A 23,977-nucleotide genomic window follows, 5' to 3' on the forward strand; every position below is an offset into this window, starting at 1 on the left:
ATTTGTGCATGTGACTGGTGCGAGTTTTTATATTTAATCCAACATTCACTAAAAGTCTTTTGAGTAATACAACTGTTTTTTTCTTTGGCTGAATACAAGTTTTTAAAGCTCCATATTTTCTTCTTCTTCTGTATTTAATTTGAAGTGTTGATTCATAAGTTTTACATCTCCTCTCTCAGGCTTCTCTCTGGAGCTCTAGTAACAACAGGTCAGTGAGCCAATCAGAAGAGAGGAGGCTCTGAGCCTCTCTTCTGATTGGCTGACTGTTTTCTGAGTGATCCAATAAAAATATCTCAGATTTCAGGTAAAAACACTCAGAGAAACCAAATCCTGCAAGGTTTGGATGGTGGGTCCAGGTGGGCGGGGCTTGGTGACTGCTTTGTTGTGACATCACAAAGTTCCAGAAGTCCTGACGGCTGGTTTTAAGGCTCAGTTTCTGAATACAGGCTGTGTGCATTTCTCTGTGGACTGAGGCTTTGATACTTTCACAGTATTAATATAGAAGCTAGACCTGATCTATAATCACACTACACATGGACACAGACCTTTACACTGGAGGAGCTTTAAGACGTGCCTCAGTCTTCTGTTTTATTAGTTTTATTAGTGTAATCAAGACCACAGATTCTTTTCAGAGGCTCATTCTTGCTCACAGACTCTTCTCCATGGCACAAAACAATCTGATCAGTCCCAGGATGACGAGCCCGAACATACAGTCACAAAGAAAGATCTTCAGACTCCTGCAACAGATGGTCTGGCCCTTAAGGATCCCTGATCTCAGCATCATGGAGTCAGTCTGGGATTACATGAAGAGAGACTGACTCCACAGAAGAACTGTGCTGGATCAACATACCTGCCAAGTACCTGAAAAACTAAGCCCAGGTGAACGGAGGAGAATTTAAAGGCAAAAACTTTTTTCATAAGTAAATAAAAATCATAAATAAAAACTATTCATGGCCATGTTTCAGGAGTCAGACTTTCTATGAATGTGTAAATCTCCATGTACTTTGTCTCTCCTACAGGTTAGTTAATGTCACAGTAGGAAAAACACAGGTGAAAATAATAATAAATAGTAACTGAATGTCTGAATTCCATTTAGATGCCTCAGTGGACATTCCTCTTGTTAGCGTTATTGCTAACACCTGTGCTTTTCCCATCATGCCAAGTCAAAATGTCTGATGTGAAGAAAAGGCCCATTATTTTTTTCTCCATTTTCTTACTTCCCTCTGGAATGAGTATGATTTGGGATTCTGCCACCAGGCCTCCCATCATACCCTGGCTCATGTAAAGGTGTTATGTTGCCATGGAGTCAGCCACTTAGCTACAGGCTACACCTGCAGACAACAATCATTTGGATTATTTTACTGAAGCAATTCAATTTGATCTTCTGGAGGTGGGATTTTCTTATGACTTCTCAGAGTGTGTGTGTGTGTGTGTGTGTGTGTGTGTGTGTGTGTGTGTCACGTTTGACTGATTTATGATTCCGTGTCAGATGCAGGTTGCAAGTCCAGACAAACATTGCATCAAAGAGTTAATAATTTAAAGCTAAACGCTGCTGCAGACGTTGTTTACAGCTTGAGAGGGACTGAAATTAAGAGGGAAAACACAGTGTTTCTACACTTGAATGAACGCTTGGTTCACCTTTAATTGAGTCTTGTCTGCGCTGAACATGATGTTAAGCCCTGTTTTGTTTTTCCCTACACGTTCCATCTGTGTGTTGTATACCATAGCTGTCTGCTGACGCTTTTAAAGTCTGATTAAACTGTAGAGGAACACAGAAAACTCTTGTCCGATGCAGTGATTAGTATTCTGCTGCTCTCTCCAGTGTATAAGCTGTTACAAAAAATGTCGTCATAGCAGCTGCTGGGGCATGTCAAGATAAAATTCAATTCTTGTCAGTGGATAAAACTTACATATTTGCACACAGGCAGTTATGAAACACATGTATGTAGACTTACCTTCATGAATATGGACACTATGACCAGTCCATTGGGGCTTTTAGCAGCTTCTGTGTAATTTGTGTACAGCTCATGATTGTAGTGGATCAGCTGAACCTGGAACACACACACAGAAAGGGACATGTAGAGATTTTACTGACAGAAAATCACAATCTGACAATTTAAACACTGTGAGAGTGAGACACAAGGCTGATCTCCGCGCTGAGTACAAATTAGAAATAGTGGAGTTGAACACCCTTCTAGAAAATCTATATCTCGGTTGCCTTGTGTCAAGAATCCCTCATTCTGCTAAATCCTTCCTCGCCGCTACATGTCAGATGATTTAAAAGGGAAAATCGATATGGGATCAAATCTCTCCCATGGATTCTCAGAGACAGTCAGTTTAATGGAAAGACTTGGTGTTCGGGAACATTTTATACTCGCTGTAGATGTGGATAGTAAGTAATAAGGGAGATAAAAAGGCAGGGATGCTGTCATCATTTGATCCAAGGCCAGCCGGCTCTCACAGGCTGAGGTGAGAGAGGATAAACCATCTCCCAGCATGAGGTTAATGTTTCACTGACACAGATGCTTCATCCACTCCAGCTGTTCAATATTCCTGCTTTTTAATGATGTTTGGACGTGGGCAGGAGGCACGGCTCAACGTCCCACCTGTAAAAGTGGTTTTAAAACCTGTTCTGACAAAGAGCGCAGAGACGGGGAGTTCAGAGATGGATCCGTCGGGAACATGTGTTTTTATGGTTTGTTTCTGTGGCCATTTTGTGTCTTTATTAGCAAGTTAACAGTTGAGAGATGACAGGAAAAGAAGGGACATCGAGACGGAGAGTGACAGTGTCTGGGGACGTTGTGGTTTTTAGATTGTGCCTTAACCCCAAGGCCACTCTATGAAGGCTGAAGTATGTCAGCCCAGATATTAAGTTTCTGGACAGTTACACAGTTTTTTCCTAATGTATACTACATTAAAGTACCAAGCCTTAGCCTTAGCAGTCAACGACGACCTGAAGTCTTTGACCCACAGAAATCAGCAGACTCTTTGTATCTTCCCTGGTGATGCCACTTGACAAATCAAAGATATGGGGATAACAGCACAGACTTTTTGTCACGATAGTTGGACCCAAAATGCAGACAACCAAAAAAGGGGGTCGGTGGAAAATAATGTTTAATCGCAAAAAAACCCCAGAAACTTACAAAACAAGGAATAAAAAAAAAAAACAGGAAACAGTTAGGAAACAGCGGAGCAGGGCAAACACGAAGGCAAACAGAAGTCCACAAGAAAACACTGGAAGAACACGGAGGAAAAACAGGAGTAGGAAAGTAAAACAGACAAAGACGAAGACGAAGGGGAAGACAGAGACTTAAGTACACAAGGAAGGCCAGGGTAATAGAACACAGGTGGAAGACATTAAGATAATTAACAAGGAGGGAAACAACACAAAGACAGGAAGTAACTAACATGAGACGCACAAGGGAAGTACTTTCAAAATAAAACAGGAAATAAATCAAATCCAAAACAATCAAACATAAAGTGTCCAAAAGAGTCCGAAGTCCAAAAGTGTTCAAACAAAAAGCGTCTGGGCAAACTGTGACACTTTTGGACAGTTTCTCCTCAAGAGCATTCAAATATTGAAAAGAGAGTTAAAGAGAGAAATTCACTTTCTCTTCTGCACAGTAGGAAAACTGCAAAAACTGTCGGACACAAAATCGCAAGGCCATTCTCCGTGTAAACTCCCACTTACAGTGCGGGCGTACCTTCATGCATTGTCAGATTAAGAGAGTCTGGACAGTAATGGACTAGTGTGTCCTAGTGGCTATTTCACCAATAAGCCTGAAAAAAATAGGGAAAGGAAAGATTTCCTTGTCAATACTGTTCACTCAGTATAACCGCAGCGCTCCAGCTGAGTCGCCAAAATATCAACTTCTCTTGACCTAAATTGGCAAAACTTACAGCCATACCACTATAACGCTATATAAAGCTCCTAATTTAATGCCTTTAGGCTGTAGTATGTCTGTATTTAAGTACACAACGATCTGCTTTGAATATAAAGGCGGTAAAGCGCTTATTTCGAGCACAAAGGCGTGGTAATGATTTTGAGATCCTTCCCAGAGGCTCTCAGTCTTTCTCTCCCCACCTCCATAAACTTCTCATCCTCGCTCATTGGCAGAAAAGCCTGGCACCAACTGTACTGGCAGATATAAATAAACAAATGCAAGAGGAGAGCAATTATGAAATGCTCGATTGGGGGAGCGCAGAGCGACAGAACGTCTATAAATGCAATCAAGGCGAGAGAGGAAGTGATTAGGGCCCTACGCTGATCTGATTAGATTTTTAGGTGAGAGCAGCAGAGGCAGCCAAAAGAACTCATCCACACATCCCTCAATGACAAATTGCACAAAGTTTGCTGCTGGTGGGCAATAAAAGGCCAGCGTGGGCCATAATAAAGTGAGAACGTCTGCCAAATGGAGAAGAAAAAGAGGGGGATGCAGAGAGAAAGAAGGGAGAAAACAGAGGGTGTAATTAGACACAGCTTCCCTCTGTTCAAGCAGACTCATGCTAACGACTGAATACAGAAACACGTCTAACAGGTACAGTCTGTCACTCTGTTTCCAACACCACTGGGCAGATTGTGATGATGACAGAGCTGCAGACAGAACACATAATACGGTGTGAGAGATTCTTCAGAGTTAGAACAAATTAGGGTTGGGGTTCAATAGCACTTCATCGAATAGGAATCCAGAGCTGAAACTGCTCATCAAATTCAAATCCCTCATCAAATCTGCTCCGGTTCATCTTTCAATATTTGTAAGTGAAATTAGAAACTGAAACTCAAAGAGTGAGTTGAGATCTTTATTCAGCTCTTTCTTTGTTGAGAAAATTGATTGTGGAGACTGTCCTGTAAAAAATGAGCCCAGCAGGTTATTATGACCCATAGTTACGTTTTGTTGCTAGGCGACATCTAGTGGTCGTAGTAATGATGACAGGAGCAAAGGGAAAAGTGTCAAAAAGAGCGTTTTAACCCAAATCATGATCTTTTCCTAAACCTAACCAAGCCATGACAGCTATTATAGTAACCATGGCAATGACGGTTGCCAGGGGGTGGGATATCATCCCTTGACAGTTGCCATTGTATTGAGATGTTAATGACTTCACCTTTCAGTGACTTTAACCCAGCGTCAACCTCCAGGGCTGAAACATGAAGCATCAACACTGAAGAACCAGAAGCTGCAGTTTAAGACAATTTAAGTAGCAACCAAGCATCAACCTCCGAGGAAGAAAGATGAAGCCAATATATAAATCCAAAGAACTGCAGTTCCTCTAATGGCCACTAGAGTCTGGCTCCAACAGTGAGTCAGTCCCCATAGACTCCCATGTTAAAACTTTACAGCAGAAATCAACATGTTTACAGCCTGGTACAGAAACTGTTTTGGTCTCTAGAGCTAATTTCCTCCTTCATGACACCAGTTTATAAAACTCACCTGTTTACATTTTATTAAGGACTAAAGTTATGGAGGATTGAGGGCGTGGCCTCTTTGAGTGACAGGTGGGTGAGTGTATGCTTGCAACAATCCGACGTCCGAGGCGATGTCCATCTTTATGGTTTTAATGTTCTTGTGTATCTTTTCACAGCTTTGATCCTGTTGTGAACATTTAAATTAGTTCATTTTCTGAAGGGTCTCTGATGGAAACCATCACAGTTTAATGCTGGTCTTGGTGGAAAAGCTCTGGACCAATATTATCACACTAATGTCTCTTCAGTGTGTCACTGCCACAAGCTCTCAGGGTGCAGTCAGTTAACCTGGACGAGAAGCCACACTGGGGGGGTGGGGGGCTTGAGACGACACTGAAGTGGGTGTGAAGGGTCACTACTGCTTGGCTGGCTCGTGCTCTCAGGAGTGTGTGTGAGAGAGTATTTGTTTGTGTGTCGGGTTGTTGGGGGGGGGGGGGGTCATGACAGTCTCTTTATGGCATAATGGCTGGCCCGGCCCGTGGGGCAGGGAAATATGAAGACAGCAAGTCGATAGTGGAAGAGAGGTGTTCGCCGTTAACGGTGAGAGGGGGTTTAAAAGCGCTGGGCTGGAAATGACACTCTCAATCTCAACTTCCAGCCATCTGTCCTTCCTCCTTCAGATTAACTGGAGTGTAGATCCATAAAACTAACAAACAGACAAGGCCTGCTTTCACACCGACCACAGTATGATTATGCACAAGGAGCTACCCACCCGCCTGGTTTCACTCAGGTGTCTTACTGGCAGGACAGACCACTGCCAAAGCACGAGAAACCATCATCATCTGTGTTAATGCTGTGGTAATTTAGTTAGCTTTCTTATTTAGTCATATGAATATCTGTTTTTTTCAGAACAAGCCATGCAGTGATGTTCTGATGTGATTTTAATTGAAGATCCACCGCTGGGACTCCATGGTGCAGATGTGGGCGAAATGTGCCATTTAATAGTGATTAATGATAATTAGGGGGAAGAGAAAATAAACCAGAAGAAGCTCTGCTCATCAAAAGCTCTGTGACCGATCATCTGCTGCAGCGATAGTAGCTCAATGTGATTTTCCATGTGTGTGTGACTGGGTTTGAAAGAGGACATACAAGGTGTGTGTGTGTGTGTGTGTGTGTGTGATTGATGGGGGTTTAAAATATTTGGAACAGCTGCCTATGGAGAATCCTTCTCAAACACTTAACAAGATTTGTATTAAATATAGCTGGTTCCTGTCTTTAGCAATGAGCGGCGTCTCCTTCAGCAAACTCTCTAAACCTCCTCTGGAGTTTATCGTTGTAATTTAATCTGCTCACACAAATGTTATTTGAATGCACCATGTCGGGTTTTTTGTTCTTCATCATATTGTGTCATAAGATGATGTAAATAACGGGTGATAATGGGAATAAAAGGTCAGTCCTTTTCCAGACTGCAGAGTCTGACTGACTGTTTGTGAAGAGAGAGTGAAAATGAAAGAATAGAAAGTTCTCTACTTTGGTATGACATTATTATAATGGGCTACGGGAAGGAGCTTCTTTTTCTCACTCGTGGTCTTCTGTTGTTGAACGATCATGGCTCCTTAAAAGACGACAGGTCTCAGATGTTGAGTCTGTGAATTTCAGCAGAAGTGAAAAGGATTCACTCTGTCTTTTTCACAAAATGGGTGTTTTTCTTGACGCTCTTTACAATCTCTGTCAGTCACCTGTAATAGAAATGAATCAGACTGTGTCTTCCACTCCAACAACTTGTACCACTGAAATGTGTCTTTGTAAGAGTCCAGTCCAATACCGATGTGATGGATATGATGCTGTTTGGCTGTTGATTGTAGATACAAAGACCCTGTACCAAATATTCTGCTGCAGACTACAAACATACAAAGCACACATCATTGCCAACCACTTCCCTGGGTAGGCAGTCGTTCAGGTGGTTGGACGATTCACCAAACTGTTCCGGACAGAAATATCTCGACAAACGTTGGCTCGATTGAAGTCAAATTTGATGATTGTCTGAATTCCCTGAATGTTGATTAAATACCATCAGTACATTACTTCCTTCCCTCCAGACGACCAGTGAGATTTATCCATTTCACTAAAATTTGCACCTTGCAAAGTTGATGCAGAGATTTGTAATTGCCAGTTTATTTTATGTTACTCTGGAAACAGGAGCCATAATAAAATCCCCTGACAGAAGATAGATGGCAAGAAACATGCATACATGACATACAGTAAATGTTACAGGAGCTATGTGTAAGTTTTCCAATTGCTACATAGCCAGTGTTAGCATTAGCAGCTGTTTAGTTATCAGTCTTGGCAAGAGCTTAAGTCATGTTACGTTTAAAGAGGTTATAATACGTCCTCTGAGCAGCTACCTCTTCAGGGCAGACTGGACGCTACAGTGACCCGGTATCGGAAAGCGACAAGACAGTCTGACCGGGCCTGGGCTAGCTGGTTAGCATGCTAACTTCAGTGCAAGAGAAAAAGTGATAGAAATAGAAGCAAAACAAGAGGGTTGTTGCAGGATTCAACCTCTGGAGACAGCTGTTGGTGAGTAAAAGAATGAAGTTTAATGGTGAACTCACAATGTTTCTTCTAGACTGGTAAGTAAACAGCTGCTGATGCTAACCTTAGCTATGTAGCAGTAGTAAAACTTACAGATAGCTCCTTTATGAAAGACTTGAACTAGGGATGCTGCTGTTAATGAAACAACAAAAACTGCTATGTTGGTGGAGAAATGTAACATTAAGGCTGAAGTATGAGACTAATTGCCTTGTTGAGATGAACATTGTTTGCAGTGTGAGATCTGATTGTTATTTGGTGAAAAGCAACGATAAGCTATAAGTTATACTGTCATTTAATTAAAAGGCAAACAATAAAACAAACATGGAAATGCGGTTGTTGTATTAAAGTTAATGTTATAGAGGAAGTTCCCTCAAATGAGTGTCTTTGACTATACCAACAGCAAGTGTTTTCAGTATAGTACCTTACTCAAAAACCATAAAAGAGATGAATTCTTCCCTTTGATGAATCACCGACATTTCCGGTCAGGCTGAAATGAACACAAAGCAGCGGCTGCCTGAAAGGAAGGAAATCGATCAAAACACTTCTGGTCTGCTTTACTATACTGCCGACCGCTAAATCATTCAGCACACTGGTCCTTTAACGTGGGCGTCTTGTATTGCCACGTCTGACTGGATTTCCCATGATGCACTATGTGTTTTTTATGTCAGATTTAAAGGAATGTTATATTGGCATAAACACACTGGTATCAGAATTTTAAAGCTCAACTTCAAGAACAGTGTAAATAAGAATAACTTCTAAAAGGCAGTTTTAACCTGACTCTTTTTAATCAGACAATAACAGGATGGTTGAATGTTGAAAACTGGAGCCAACCCAGCGGTGGAATAATATTTGGAATATCTTAGCACTTATTAAAAGACCAAGGTGTTTCATTTTCAGATTAGACTGTGAAGCAGCTCCAGGAAAGCAGAGCTGAACAGACACAGACACACACACACACACACACACACAGACACACAGACACACACACACACACACACACACACACACACACACACACACACAGCCGGCATAATTTAACCCCCAGGTTCTGTGATGTTTTGTATGGCAGCAGGTGGTACAACATTCAGCCTGGAAAACAGACTTGCCTACAGACGCTGCACGATTGACAATGTCATGATGAATATTTTCTATATATGCAGATGATTTGCTTTTATTTTCTATGAATTAATGATAAAGTTTTGACTTTGAAATTAGATTTAAAGGCAAAAGAGTAATGTTACATTAATGATAATGACGAATGCATGTTTCTGGATTTGTGAATAAATGATGGTGATTCACAACCTGAATAAATATCCGATAAGTTGTTTTGCATTCATATTATTGACATATACCCTCAGCTGGCAGTTTAATAAGTCCACCTGGTTAAAACTAATGCAACAGCCCTTCAATAAATCCTCCTTCATGAAGGTTATAATGTTTACTTTTTGTTGAAATTGTTTTAGAGAGGCGTTGATTCAGCTGGAGGTTGCAGTTTGCGGTGCTGTTGAACTATATTGTGTTATACCAACAGGTGGTTCTATTATTTTGTAGACTACAATGGCACAAATTGGCACAAACTGGCCTCCGTAATAATGTAATTAAAAAAATTTTTCATGCTCGAAACTCATTAAACATTTATTTGGGAGAGGGAATGAAGATAACTATAAATTATTACATTTCACAGACGAACTTGACCTTTGACCTGATTGAAGCAGTTGTGTGCAGTAGACATTTTTTCTTAATTTTAGCAAACACAAAGTGGTTTAGATAATCGAATTAAAACCATCTGATCATCTTGTGTTTCTTCTTACCATAGGTGATAATTGAAGTTGTAATACTAATAGACGTACCATGTCGGCATAAGGACAGCGTTGTATGAGTTACAAATTTATATACTGTTTTATATACTGCAATTTTGTATACTGTATATATATATATATATATATATATATGTTCCTGTATGTTCATCAGCACAAATGTCAAGTGGTGGTAATAAATCCTATGAATACAAATGCATGTGTAGATTTAATAAGGGAGTCAATAACATCATCAATGAACTTACACACTTACACACACAGATACGCCACCATACCCATTGGACCCCTCACCCTCGTCCATGACCACCACCCACCCACCTGTCCTCCCACAGGCTGCCATTTCAGAGGGATACTTTGCTTTAAAAAGTTTGAATATTTCTGTCTTTGTTCACGTTTCAAGGACACGCAACAGCCACCACACATCTGCAGATGGGGGAGAGAGGGAAAATTTTCTGCATTTTCGATTATGAAACATCATATTGGACCTTGTAGTCACAGCTTTGGCTCAATGAAAGGCTGTGGGGTGGGCTAACTGGGGGAGGGGGCGGAGGATGAGGAGGATGTTTTTCTTAGTTGCTGTTTCACTCAGAAACACTTGTATGAGCGAGGAGAACACGGCAAAAGGGAATGGGATGTTAAAAACCTTCACTGGCCTTGTTTTCCCTGCGGTTTGGCAGCTCCACCACAGACACAACTATCTGTCTATCTGAGCAGAGCTGCCAAAAGACCACACACTCACAATCCTTAAATATAGACTGTGATTGGAAACACATCGAACCACATGTCGGCCACCAAGTGTGTGGATTTAGTGACCGTATACTGTATTATTATTGCGATCAATGGATGTGATAATGTGATAATTTCTTACCAGTATTACGTGATTACAAAAAAGGTGAAGACAGGATGACAATAGTGAGAAAGAGAGAGTTGTTTTGGGCAACCCTCAGATCCTGGGGACGAGGGTCTGCCCATCGCAGCACTCAGTGCATCTGTGTCACAGCGTGATCTGTGCTACTGTATAAAATCTGTAGGTGGTGCTCAGCTTACACAGCGCACTGCACGACAGCACTGTGGCTGATGTGCATTGAGGTTGTGAGTATACATCACCCTGAGATCATTTACGCTTCTGCATCACCAGTCTGTGAAACGTATACAGCACTGCTCGCAACATGAGGGAAGGGAGAGTTTGATGGCTGCTTTGAAACAACAACCATTTTATATAGCGCAAAATTGTTTTTGCCAATTATGCCGTGATGACAACATAATTGATGTTGCATACAAATTTAGGCCACATAGGCAGCGCCGCGCTCGTGGAGGCTAAAAGTCTTGGAACAGCTGTGGCAGTCGCAGCGAGGAGTCACAGCAGCAGCTACACAAATGGAAAAAAAAACGCCTTGTTGTGTGGATGTTGTGATGTGAACACAGACGACCAAACGTGCTGTGATTTCTACATTTAATTAATAGGAAAGAATGATTAAAGATGAAGCGGTGAAGCTGATCGTATCAATCTCATGTTCAATGTTCAACAGTCGCATCATATTGTACAGTGTGATACAGCAGCGTTAGCAGCATAATTCATTTCAGGAATAAAACAATGACTGCTGAAAAAGCTGCAAAGAAATTTGGAAAGGAAGTCATGGATTTGAGTCATAGCCGACCAGTCTGATGCAGGTAAAGGTGTTGCAGCCTGGTGTTATTTGCACTAGGGCTGAACGATATAAATCATGTAACTAGTATGGCAGATATTGTGATTACGACGAGTCATGATTTCACTTCAGATGATCGTTTTTCATTTTCATTTTCACCAAAGTTTAAAATAAAATGATGATGGATGATGATTTTTGTTGGTCTCGTACCAAACAAACATGTTCTTTCCGTCTGGAGAAAATGATCTGTAGGCCGGGGCGTGTCTGTAGCACCACAGTGCTTATGGTGTTGACAGTTCACAACGTGACATGTTTTAGCTTCATCAAAAAAAAACACACCTCCCGCGATTTCAATTATATTTCAATAAATTGTGCAGCCCTAATTTACACATGATTTAATGAAGTTAAACAGGGCGGGCGGTCGTGTGTAATGGCACTGGACTCTGATGCGACACTTTTCAAATAAGGTCAGGAACAAACTGGATGCGTGGCATGTGCATGGCGGCTGTGGAACGTCTTGGTTTTCAATTTGGAGCACATGTTTACAGGTTAGAGCAAACACAATGGCTGCGTGACACACGTGTCTCTCGCCTCGCGGCTGCGTCACATGTCTCACGCCTCGCTGCTGCATCACGTGATCTAGAGATTTGGCCTCTCGCCTATTTTTCACTTGTGACCCACACGTCTCGCAGCAAAAACACATCCAGATGCATCCACTATAGCTGTCTCTGTCTAGGCCGAATCTGAGTATGACACAGACATGAAAAAATAAATATATTTTTTTTTAAGTCTGGAGAAGGTTCAGAGTCGGCTCAGTTCTCAGGACTATTGAGTGTCAGCCCATTAAATCTCTGTTCAGCCGCTCTGGTCAGCAACACTTCCTTTTAATGCAGCCGCATCGAAGATATAGTTTCTGTTGTCAGGATATCAGGATGGAGAAGAGATTTTCTCTCAGCATACTATTCTTAATCAAAAGTATTTAAGCTAGTTGCTGAGAGAATCTACAGGTATAGGTTATTGTGTGACTGTGACATCATCTGACAAAGTTTCTGACAGCTGCTGTGTGATAAATCACATTTAAAATCACAAAGAAGTTGTCTTCTTCTTCACTCTAGCGTACATTGTGTTTAATAGTTCTGTGACTGTGTTCACCATGTTTGACTACATGTCTGAAACCCTGTGTAACGGATTCTGATTAGAGTCCCTGCATGATGTGAAACACAGTGACACAATGCACAAGCTGCTTTGGGTTCTCCTCTCTACATCCACATCGAGGGGTGATGAGGGAGAAATTAGCGACACCTGGTGGCAGAAAGTAGAAGAGCATGTTGGATTTTGTGTGTTTCTGGTGAAGTCGCCGGATACTGAACTCTTACAGATCTGAGATAAACTACAAAATAAATTAGTAAACATAGTTTTGTTCACCGAAAATCAGTTGTCAGAATCTCTGGAAGCTTGTTGGTGCCAATACTTTAATCAATAATTTAATAAATTTTTCATTTTGTATTTATGTACCCATGATATAAAGTTAAAAAAATCCAACTTTCATTTCAACATTTGAAAATTAATTATTAATTATTACTAATTAATTATTTAATAAATTAAACTCCACTGATAAAAAGAAAATAAAAATCAATCAACAGATTATTTGTTGACAAATAATTTTCTTATCTTGGCACATAACTATCATGGAATAATTGTGAGACTCACAATCAAACTTTAAAATGAAACTGATTTGATTTTTACTTTGAAATATGAAATATGAACAATTATAAAATATGAAATATATCTAATACGGCCTTTGAGAGTCTGCCAGCTTGGCAGTGTCTGACTCCGCCCCTAACTCCCAGCTAACCCAAAAATGGTCAAAGAGGAGGGGCGTGTCTGGAGCCAAGACTTCGGTGTATGCCAAATTGTGGTAAGCATACGCTCACCCACCTGTCACTCAAAGAGGCCACGCCCTCAATCCTCCATAACTGTAGTCCTAAATAAAGTGTAAACAGGTGAGTTATATAAAGAGGTGAGTTATATAAACAGGTGTCATGAAGGAGGAAATTAGCTCTAGAGACCAAAACAGTTTCTGTACCAGGCTGTAAACATGTTGATTTCTGCTGCAAAGTTGGACATTTTAACATGGGAGTCTATGGGGACTGACTCACTGTTGGAGCCAGACTCTAGTGGCCAATAGAGGAACTGCAGTTCTTTGAATTTATACATTTCATCTTTCTGCCTCGGAGGTTGATGCTTGGTTGCCACTTAAATTGTCTATAGTAGATTTAGCGTTGGTCGATGTTCATTTCTACCAGTCACCTGTAAGTCAACCTTTTCAGGCCTGAATGCTTTCTGTCCACCTGCGTACGCCAATTAGACGGGCAGGAGAGCCTGCCTGTAGACAAAACCCAGGGCAAAACAAATCCTTCCAAGTGCCCCACAAGGGTATAGATGCCACCGACGACACTGAAAACATGTCTTCTCTATATTTCCTGGGAATTTTAGATTTTAGTGACATACACACGGTTACTATTTTAAAGGCATGTCCACCTACCCCCCCCCCCCCCCAAAAAAAAGAAGCAAATTACTTACTGCCATCACAACCTATTCCCCCTCTGCTGCATGCCTCAGGGAAGTGGAGTGCAATGTTGCACCAGTGTGACATCACATTTCAAATATCAGTGGCAAATCTCCTCCGACTTTCTCTCCACTAAACTCCTCCAACACAGTGTTAACCCACAAAGGGCAAATCAGTGACTAAAGACGGGTGAAATAAAACATGAATCTCTAGAGGGAGCCGTGATGTATAGTAATGTGTGTGTGTGTGTGTGTGTGTGTGTGTGTGTGTGTGTGTCCTCTCAGGCTTGGGTTACAGCTCTCTCCACCCCTGAAGGAAGCAGTAAACACTTGTTTTGTTATGATTTGAATATCAGCTCTCAGACTCTGAGGGAGGATAAATGATTATCATTAATTATAATAAATTTGCCTGTCAAGACTGCAATTATTTTGTTGCCACAAAAAATTGGTTATTCATATAATGGCAGCTGTGGAATGCAGCGGCGTGAATGACTCATGATTTTGTTGAACAATCAAAGCCCGGGAAGCTAATTGTTTCACTCGTCAAAATTTTCAAAATGGCACCATGCGACGGGGTGTGTGTGTGTGTGTGTGTGTGTGTGTGTGTGTGTGTGTGTGTGTGTGTGTGTGTGTGTGTGTATATATGTGTGTGTGTGTGTGTGTGTGTGTGTGAGAGAGAGAGAGTTAAACACTCTACTGTCATCTCATTTAATGTGCTTTATACTTTCTACCCCAGTACAGTTATGTGACAGCTTTAGTTACCAGTTACTTTAAAGATGAAGCTTTCACACAGTGGATAATAAAATATGATTTTACAATCCAACACGTTCAAGATTAAACTTTTTGGCTTCTGACGTTTTACATATCTAAATGCACCAGTGAGCTTCCTCTCTAAACTTCTCATGGTTTCATTTTAATAAATGTTCAAATGATCCAATATCTCACTAATAATCAACGACTAGAGTACAGTCAGTACAGTCCGTGTGTTTATTATTGTTACCATGACAACAAATATCGTCTGATGTTGAGGAAGCACTTATTTTAACCCAAATCACCATCTTTTCCTGAACCTAACCAAGCTATGACTGTTATTATAGTAACCATGGAGGCGAAGGTAGGCACACTGCTATTGGTATAGTTACAGTCTGCGTGTTTATTATTGTAACCATGACAACCAGGGTCGCGTACACCTGCTGCCCGTAGGGGTAACTTGGTAATGTAACTATAATTCTTTGTCGCCTCAGCGTGCAGTCAGCAAAAGTGTTTTGGTCTGTCTGTAACCATGGCGATGTGTGCAATTAACACCAGCACCAAAAGTAGTTCCATTTTCACCTTGATGTGTTTGAAAAATGTGGTGTGACAGACTCATTATGGTCCGACTCTGTCCTGCTGCTGAACTGAGTCGAACACCAGTGTGTCCGACCCCTTCACTGACCTGTACACACAACAGTTATCTCGGCCATTTGTGTTGTAATTTTCCATAAAAGTCCACACACACACAGGCACACACAGGCGCACACAGGCGCACACAGGCGCACACACACACACACCACACACACACACACATACACACACTCACCTCTCCAGAGAAGGCCTGTCCATTCAGCAGGTGCTCAGAGCCCTGGCCGTCCTCGCTGCCAAAGTGTAGCCGGATCTCCTCCAGACGATGGCTGTATGTCATTGGCCCTCCAGAGATGTTCACCAGATGCTCCTTGTCCAATCGTAGAGAGACATGGCGGCCCGTGTTGTACATCGTCCCTCCCACCTGGGGAAGAGCAGATGAAGAAAACTTAGCACATAAATGAAATCATATTCCCAAATATTCAAACTAGAGTCACCTCCTCGTGGTTGTATCCCTCCGCCACTCAGACTAGTTCCAGGTAACATCCCTGTTTATCCAGTCAGAGAAAATATTAACTATTTGTGTGAAATTTTGTTATAATCGCTATGTGAAGTCTTGATTTATGTTTTGTGAGGTCACACTGACCTTGACCTTCGAACACCAAAACCTAATCAGTTCATCCTTGAGTGCAAGTGAATGTTTGTACCAAATTTCAAGACGTTCTCTCAAGGTGTTACTGAGATAACGTGTCCATGAGAATGGAACAGACGTACATAAGAGGCTCAGAACCTCTCTTCTGATTGGCGGGCTGCTTTGTTGTGACATCACAAAGTTCCAGAAGTCCTGACGGCTGGTTTTAAGGCTCAGTTTCTGAATACAGGCTGTGTGCATTTCTCTGTGGACTGAGGCTTTGATACTTTCACAGTATTAATATAGAAGCTAGAGCTGATCTATAATCACACTACACATGGACACAGACCTTTACACTGGAGGAGCTTTAACAATAAATAATTATAACCAAAAACAACAAAGCATAATTCAGCTGCGGCTCATCATTGATGCCTGGATTATGTTCAGTGAAAACACTTGAGTGTTCTGGTACCGCAGGCGAAGTTCTTGGGATGTGTCTTGAACATAACCATAAAAACTATAATTGTGCTCCGTGACTGGATATTTTTAAAACAAATAAAAGGCTTTGCCAATTTGTTCAGTATAAGACTGCAATTTTTTGGGTCATTAAAAGTGTTCTCTTATTATGTTGATTAAAATAGATTTCAGATATTATAACATAATTTTGAAGGGACAGAAACTCATTAATAAAATAATATATTTAGGTGTATAAAATAATATGTCTTTCTGGAGGGGTATTTCTCTACAAAAAAGACAAGATAAGAAAATTATGTAAGAAAACTACATCAGAGAAAACTACTTTAAAGGAAATCTTTGCTGTGAAATCTTTTTAAACCTGTAGCTGTGGAACAATAATGACTGAAGGCTATTGGTGCATCGTGAAGGAAGGTTCACCTCAGATTGAGTCTTCTGGCTGACTTGACAGAGCAGTGAATCATTTGTTTAGTAAGAGCTTTAATAAATAAAAAAAAACAAGTGAGGAAAATGTTGAAGTCTTTCTCAGCTTTGGTTTCAGTAATAAGGAGACGCTGTCGTCTTGCATTTTCTGACGGCTTAGGAATCCAAGTTTTTGTTGAAGCCTGTATCATCAACAGCAGAACAGTCCTGAGGGCTTTATTTAATTAGGCGGCAATCCGAGCAGGAGGGAGGGGCCATGTTGTAAACTGCAACAACACTTGAGCAGACAATAGGAGAGCGTGCAGCCTCAAGTGAAAAGAAAGGACAGGGAGATGAAAAAAGTTTGCATTCAGAGGTTGAAATCAGGAGAATATGCTCACAATCGATACATTGCCAGGTTTGAGGGGAAACATGGTATTACAAAAGCCTTGAATAACGATCTTTATCTGCGCTGTGTTTATTTATTTATAATCAGGAGTTGTTTCAAAGTGAGGCATTGATATTCACGCCACGGCTTCGGGTGGACTTCCATCGCTCTTATCTGCCTCTCTCTCTCCTCTTTCCACTGCCCTTGCTTTCTCTCCTCTCCTCTCCGCTCCCTCACTCGTTTTACCACTCGCTTTCAAAATGATCACACCCCCCCTCCTCTAAATTCCCAGAGAAAGAAGAAGTCTGCCCACACATTGTAAATATTTTATAGAAGCTCTGAAAAAAAGAAAATCAATGGTTTGAAAGGAGAGGAAGAGGGAGCGATGCAAAGAGGAGATAAGAACAGGGAGCTGTAGGAGACAGGTGTGTTGGATTTAGTGGAGGGAAAAAGGTGAGTGAAGGGAAGTCTTTTAGGTTTTCCCAGCGAGGCGACAGGGGTGAGGAGAGACGCCTGAAAAGGCCAGAAAAATCTCATCTCCCTCGAGACCTCTGGCTCTTATTCAGGAGGAGGAAGTGGTGAGAGGCCACTTCCATCCGCCTGCTGATGAAAGACAGTGAGCTGATAGGCTGAAAATATGCATAATGCAGTAACACCCCAGATGCATTATACCCATATGTCATTTCAAAACCACAGGTATTAATACAGTGGGCTGCATCAGCTGGAAAAATGCTGCGGTGACCAATCAAATACACATTCTTGCTAGATAAGTTTGTAACAAGAACACTATTAACTTGCAGTCAATGCAACCACAGATAAATGTATCTATAAACTAAATTAGAAACCTCTGTGCAGAGTTTTGGTGTCTGATAAGCCTTCAAATTCATACATTTATTACAGAGACTGGACCTCCAGGGCCAGTTTCACAAAAGTGATATGCAGGATTAAGGTATTTAATAAGCTTTGGTCCCTGTTGCTACATTATATTGATACTAGACTAGCAGCCATCGTGTTGAAGGGTCTGGTGGATCACAGCTAAGAAACCATACAATGTACTAATGCATCAGTAATTTGATATGGGGTTGCACGGATTATAATGGATCGGGTGTGAATGATGCTGTATTGTTTTTCTTATTTATCTATATCGTGTTATTAATGATTTTCTTTATTTGTTTCTGATGTGTGACACGGCCTCCCACCATTATTTTGTTGTTAAAGTTGAAACTGTCCTCATATAACACGTTTTACCCCCCCCCCCCTTTTTTAAAACGTAACACGCTTACTCAGAGACATTTTAACTGACTCATTTCGTACTTTAGTCTGAGAACATTTTTTACACTGATTTTACTTCTACTGCAGTAAAATGTCTTTTCAGTAACTGTAGTTAGTGACCGTTGACGTTCTGACGTGCTGACGTCACTGTAGTGTCTCATCGCCAGTCTCTGGAGTTTCTGTTACCGGTAGTTTATTGCTGCTCTATCTGAACACAGTTACTGTTGTTTTCTTCATTACAGTGTCTAACTACCTGCTGTACATTTAAACTTACACTGGTTCTGCTCCAGCACCCACAGCTCTCTGCTGCTTTTAGCGACTTCCACTAACTCACCAGTTGTTTACATGCTGCTCAGATCAGCTAGTTACTTTAGCTTAGCAGTTAGCGCTAGCTTCTCTCTCTGCCTCTCTCTCTCTGATCAATAGATGAACGTGTTCATCAGAGTGCGGTGTTGTTGTAACTTCACTGTAGAGGACTGTGATGTTTATTACAGCTCCAGTGATGTCAGCTCTCTTACCTTCGACACACAGCTCCGCTCGTTCACCGGGGCCGCTTTAGTTTGTGACCGTCTGCGTACACAGCGGCCTCCAGCGTGATAGGCTGTTAATCGTGACGTATAACCAATCAGATGAAGCTGTGGGCGGGACACTGCGGCACACGTTTGTTGACTTTACTGTCAGATCTCGCGAGGTTTTTTTTACAAAAACAAATCGCCAAAACCCTAAAAAGGAGAGGGCAGAGGAGAACCAGCAGCTAGTGAGAAGTAACGGTTCCGGTGTGTACCACTCCTCTGGGAATATGTAGGACACTGGAGATGGTTGCGACACTTTTTACATTTCTGTAAAAGACTGTTTCTGAGACTGTTTGGACCAGACCAACCAAACTTTTACATATGCAACATCGATCAGGGACGACTGTGACATATTAAAAATACATAAAATTTCGTTTTCTTTTGTCTTAATAAGCATAGTATTCTGAAAATTTGGATGGTTTTACCATAATATTATTGTATTTTTTTTCTCTTATATGTTAAAATTAGCAATTATTGTTGCATCTGTTGTGCTGTGGGACAGAATTAGCTGCATATTTTGTCTATTTTCAACAAAAAATGTTGACAAATACTGTTGTGTGGTGAGTTTTGATTTGGCTGCTTAGCTTGGCGACAGTTTCAGTAACTTGTTACAACCGTCCCCAGTGTCCACTGCTTCCCACACGATTTTAGACCCTGGCTGCAGAGTTTTGCCTGCATTTAGCGGCGTAGTGGACCTTCACCGACCACAAAGCTGGAAACATTTATCTTCTAAAATACAACTGTATGCTGTATTATAATGATTTGCTTTAGTTAATTCTGAACCATGAAAACATCCTCAGACCAAAAGTACACAAAAACATCTGGCCACAAATAGAGAAACAGCTGTAATATTAAGTCTCTCCAGCCTTAAATCTTCACACTATTGTTTCATGTGACTGTTGCATATAGCAATCAGTGTTCACTCTGTGCACAGGATGACAGATTTGTTTTTTTTTTTGTTTTTTTTCCCCAGCCAATATCTGTTGTTCAGGCTGATTGCTCATGTCAGGGTAAATGGCTGGAGGCTGGCTGGGAGGCGCGGGTAGTGAAGTGTGGTTGGAATGACAGAGGCGAGGAGCGTAATCGTGTTTGTCTTACAGTGAAAAGCGAGACCCGGCAAGGCCGCGAGAAGAGCATGTACAGTAAAAGGAAGCTCCTTTTCTAATTGGTAATTCTTTCATCTCGTGGGATCAATAATCCCCGGCTAGTGAAATGAAGTAGTCACAACAGCAATAACAGAGGAGAACATCATGGTGGAAACTCTGCTGCAGCTACTGAGGGAGGGAGGGAAAAAAAGACTAAGAGGCTGTACATGATGCAATCTCAGATATGCAAATGATCAACTTGAAAAGTGGGGATTTTGAAAAGAAAAACAAAACTCGGCCGGAGCAACAAAAAAAGTTTCAGAAAAGTGAACAAAAGACATAAAAAATGGCTGATCTTCTGAGGAGGGGTTGAAGGAGATCACATTTAGCTGTGTTTAGCCAGCTGCTGGGAGCCCGCACAATAAAACGTGCTAGCTTCATTTGTCATGTGTCTGCCGCGACAATTACCAGACAAAGTCAATGCAGTGGAAAGGTTGCAAACAAAGCAAAGACACTATATTCCAATCTGCTTCCTCGTTATTCCTCGGAGTCTCGACACTGAAGTAATTATTACGAGCGGGTTGGGGAGTTCATATTTTCTTTCTCGGTGCCGAATACGTTTCAGAAAATAAAAATCACTGGCTTTTGTGCTCTATTCATAAAAATAAACCCCGGCCTGTCAGACAGACAGAGGCCTGTGAGTTGTTGCTTGTAGGACAATCAACAAAAAACACACTTTTCAGCTGTTCGACTCGTCTCGTGTCCCAACGCTCTACTGTTCCACTGATTGTACTGTCTCAGCTTTTAGCTCTTTATAACAAATGGCTTCTAAATTACATCAGGAAACGCTTTGCTGCACTTCAATCTTTTGTTGACAGTGTCGCCGTCAACGGTAAACAAATTCTGCAGTTCAGCTCATAATGCCACGCCGCACATAAATATTTATGCGGCCTGAAACGGAGGCTTTTGGCTCTTTCAAGCCGTGCCACAGAGCTCCACTGTTGTCCAAAAACTATTAAAAATACATCAGTGAGCCACACTATTGCACTGGGTGACATACTCCTTCATTACCATGAACACACACTGTGAGTTTATTTTGACTGAATCCCCCACACACACACACACACACACACACACACACACACACACACCGTCCTGCTGCTAAAAATACAAACTACAGCAGCAAATGTGGATTAATCTGCTGCAGAAAATAGTCCCCAATTACTTGAAAGCGCCACATCTCTCTATAATCTTTAAGATCTCATTTGTTTGCCGACCACCTGCCCACACAGTCGCCTGTCGGCCCAGCCACACAGGTGCTTCCACTTAACTTCCACCTCTGTAATTACAGTTCCTTTTCACAGCAGCCATCAGTAGGAAAAGCACAGATGTCACGTGCACTGATGCTGCATCAGTTGCGATGAACAGGAGACAAGTAATGTACTGTATGTACTGTGTCTCCTGAGTCAAAGTCTTACGTTTGACCCTCATCCACTGCAGCAAGAAACCCTAAACCTTATAAATGATCTTGTTTTAGGTGAAGACGTCCTCGCTTCTCAGGATTTTCAGACACACAAACATCAGGAACACACACTCATGTAACTGGCAGCTACTTCAACCCATCACAACAAGTGTATCAAAAAACACATCAAAAAGACAGAGGAAGCTGCCGACACGGCTTGATTTAGATAGAGACTGAAATCAAGCAAACAACATCAGTGCTGAGCCTGACAGCTGACACAACATTACACACACACACACACACATATTGTTACAACACAGCTCTAATAAAGAGATGCACAGTGGTGAGAAGAGATCACAGCCATCAGCAGTAGATGCTAACCTGTGCGTGCATGTGTATAATTTCTGTTGAGGTATTGTCCCACTCTTTGTCACTAAGGAATGCCATTGAAATTATATTGAATAAATAAATAAATTGATACATCAATAAATAAATACATCTATAAAATGAATCATGAAATAAATAAATTTGGTAATAAATGTAGAAAATATATAAATGATATAAATATATGTGAGTCAATAAATATTTAAATATCTATTTAAATGAATAATTAAATGAATGAATGTGAAACATTTTTATTTATTTATTTATTTTTTTATAATTCCACATTTATTATTTCTGGTGCTGTTGTTTTGGTCTGAATCTTTGAGATAATCCACCCCCTCATTTGAATATAAGAGATGGTAAATAAATGTAAAATTACAAAATAAAAGTCCCCTAAAACAAATAAAAAGGTTTTTTAAAATAAAAAGCTATTTGTGAAGTTATTTATTCATTTGTAAATTAATTGATTAATTAAATTAATTAATTAATTAATTTACTCACTTATATATTTCTTTTAATTTATTTATATATTTCAACATATATTACCTAATTTATTTATTTCAGGATTTATTTCACAGCAGTATTTACTCATTTATGTATTTATTTACTCTAATTCGCCTCATTTTGTTCGAGCAGACTAAGTGTGCTTTTAATTTGAAGTTTCCAGGAGTGATGAAGACCCCCCCCCCACGCTAACAGATAGCGATGATCTCAACGCGCCACCACATTAGAGGTAATAGCTCGGCCAACGTAAACAATCATAAAGGAGCTTGTGGAGGCGGGGGTGGGGGTGGGGGTGGGGGTGGGGGGGGGTGGGCAGGTACGGTAATAGAAAGCATCAGTAACATGCTTGTAATGAGAAAACACAAGGAACATCATCATTATCTGAGCACACAGATCAATAGAGTAATTTAGCCCCTCGTTACAAGAAGTCTTCACTAACTACTGTCTATGTTCAGCTATTAGCAGCGCTGCTCTATTTAAATGGAACATTTGAAATATAAAAGACAACATCAGCTGATAAAAAAAAAAAAAAAAAAGCTTTTAGCTGAAAGAAAAAAAAACTTTTAATATGTCCCCGTACTCGCCACCACGCGGGATGAAATGGTTAAGTGGTGATAAGGTGCATGAATACATTAGACCGTAAGTGTGAAGAGCACACGTGCTGTATCATCCATCAGATTGGTTTTAATATCTCCTCTAAAGGCCCGCAGCTGTAAGCACTGAATCAGTGCGAAAGCATAATGTATCTGATTAAAACACAAGATGACTGGTGCTCTTTCATTAAAGGTGTGCAGATATGGAGAGTAAATGGAATAGACAGAGATAGAGGGAATGTAGCTACAGAACATGGGCAAGAAAAGAAAAGAGAGAGAGAGAGAGAGAGAGAGTCGTTGTGATGAATTAAATACAAGTGGGGCTGTGTGGGCTGCAGCTCAGTGAAGTTATGGACACACATAATCATTACAGCCGCTCCAGTAATGCTACAACACAGATTCAACACAGATCTGAGGCATTAGGAAACACACTGTTGTCCTCTCCAGAAAAAATAACAATGTTTGTTTGTTAAAAATCTTTCACCAGACAAATTATATTCGCAATTCTGCAAAAACCCTGGATTATATTTATTGCCAACAATATCAGAGCATTGCAAATATGGCACGGTGAAGGCCGGAGGACGCCTGAAACACTAGTTTCACCCAAAGTCATATCTGAACTCGCCTAAAGGCAAAAGGACTTTTGCTTTTCTGAAGGTGAGGCTTAAAAAAACCCAATACCATGAATCCTCCAAATGGTGGATACCAGTCTGAGGGCATTCATGGTGTTTCACACACTTATAAAACACATAGAAACATATAGAATGTTTATATGTAAGCTGTTTGAATTAACTTGCATGATTAAATTAAATATATATTGTTAACATATATGGTCGCAACAT

The 23,977-nt window shown here is 40.8% G+C and overlaps 1 protein-coding gene across 1 annotated transcript in view; it reads right to left on the reverse strand.

Annotated features, from left to right (window-relative positions):
* The window catches only part of LOC111220218 (carbonic anhydrase-related protein 10), a 214,179-nt gene that overhangs the window by 13,363 nt on the left and 176,839 nt on the right, over positions 1 to 23,977 (reverse strand). The window contains exons 4-5 of the mRNA XM_022743230.1: positions 15,607 to 15,792; positions 1,956 to 2,051 (exon numbers count right to left, since the gene is read on the reverse strand). Of these exons, the coding sequence (XP_022598951.1) occupies positions 1,956 to 2,051; positions 15,607 to 15,792 (282 nt within the window). The remainder of the gene's footprint in view (positions 1 to 1,955; positions 2,052 to 15,606; positions 15,793 to 23,977) is intronic.

Source organism: Seriola dumerili, unplaced genomic scaffold, assembly GCF_002260705.1.
Source record: "Seriola dumerili isolate Sdu_G_001 unplaced genomic scaffold, Sdu_1.0 BDQW01000068.1, whole genome shotgun sequence".
NCBI lineage: Eukaryota > Metazoa > Chordata > Actinopteri > Carangiformes > Carangidae > Seriola > Seriola dumerili.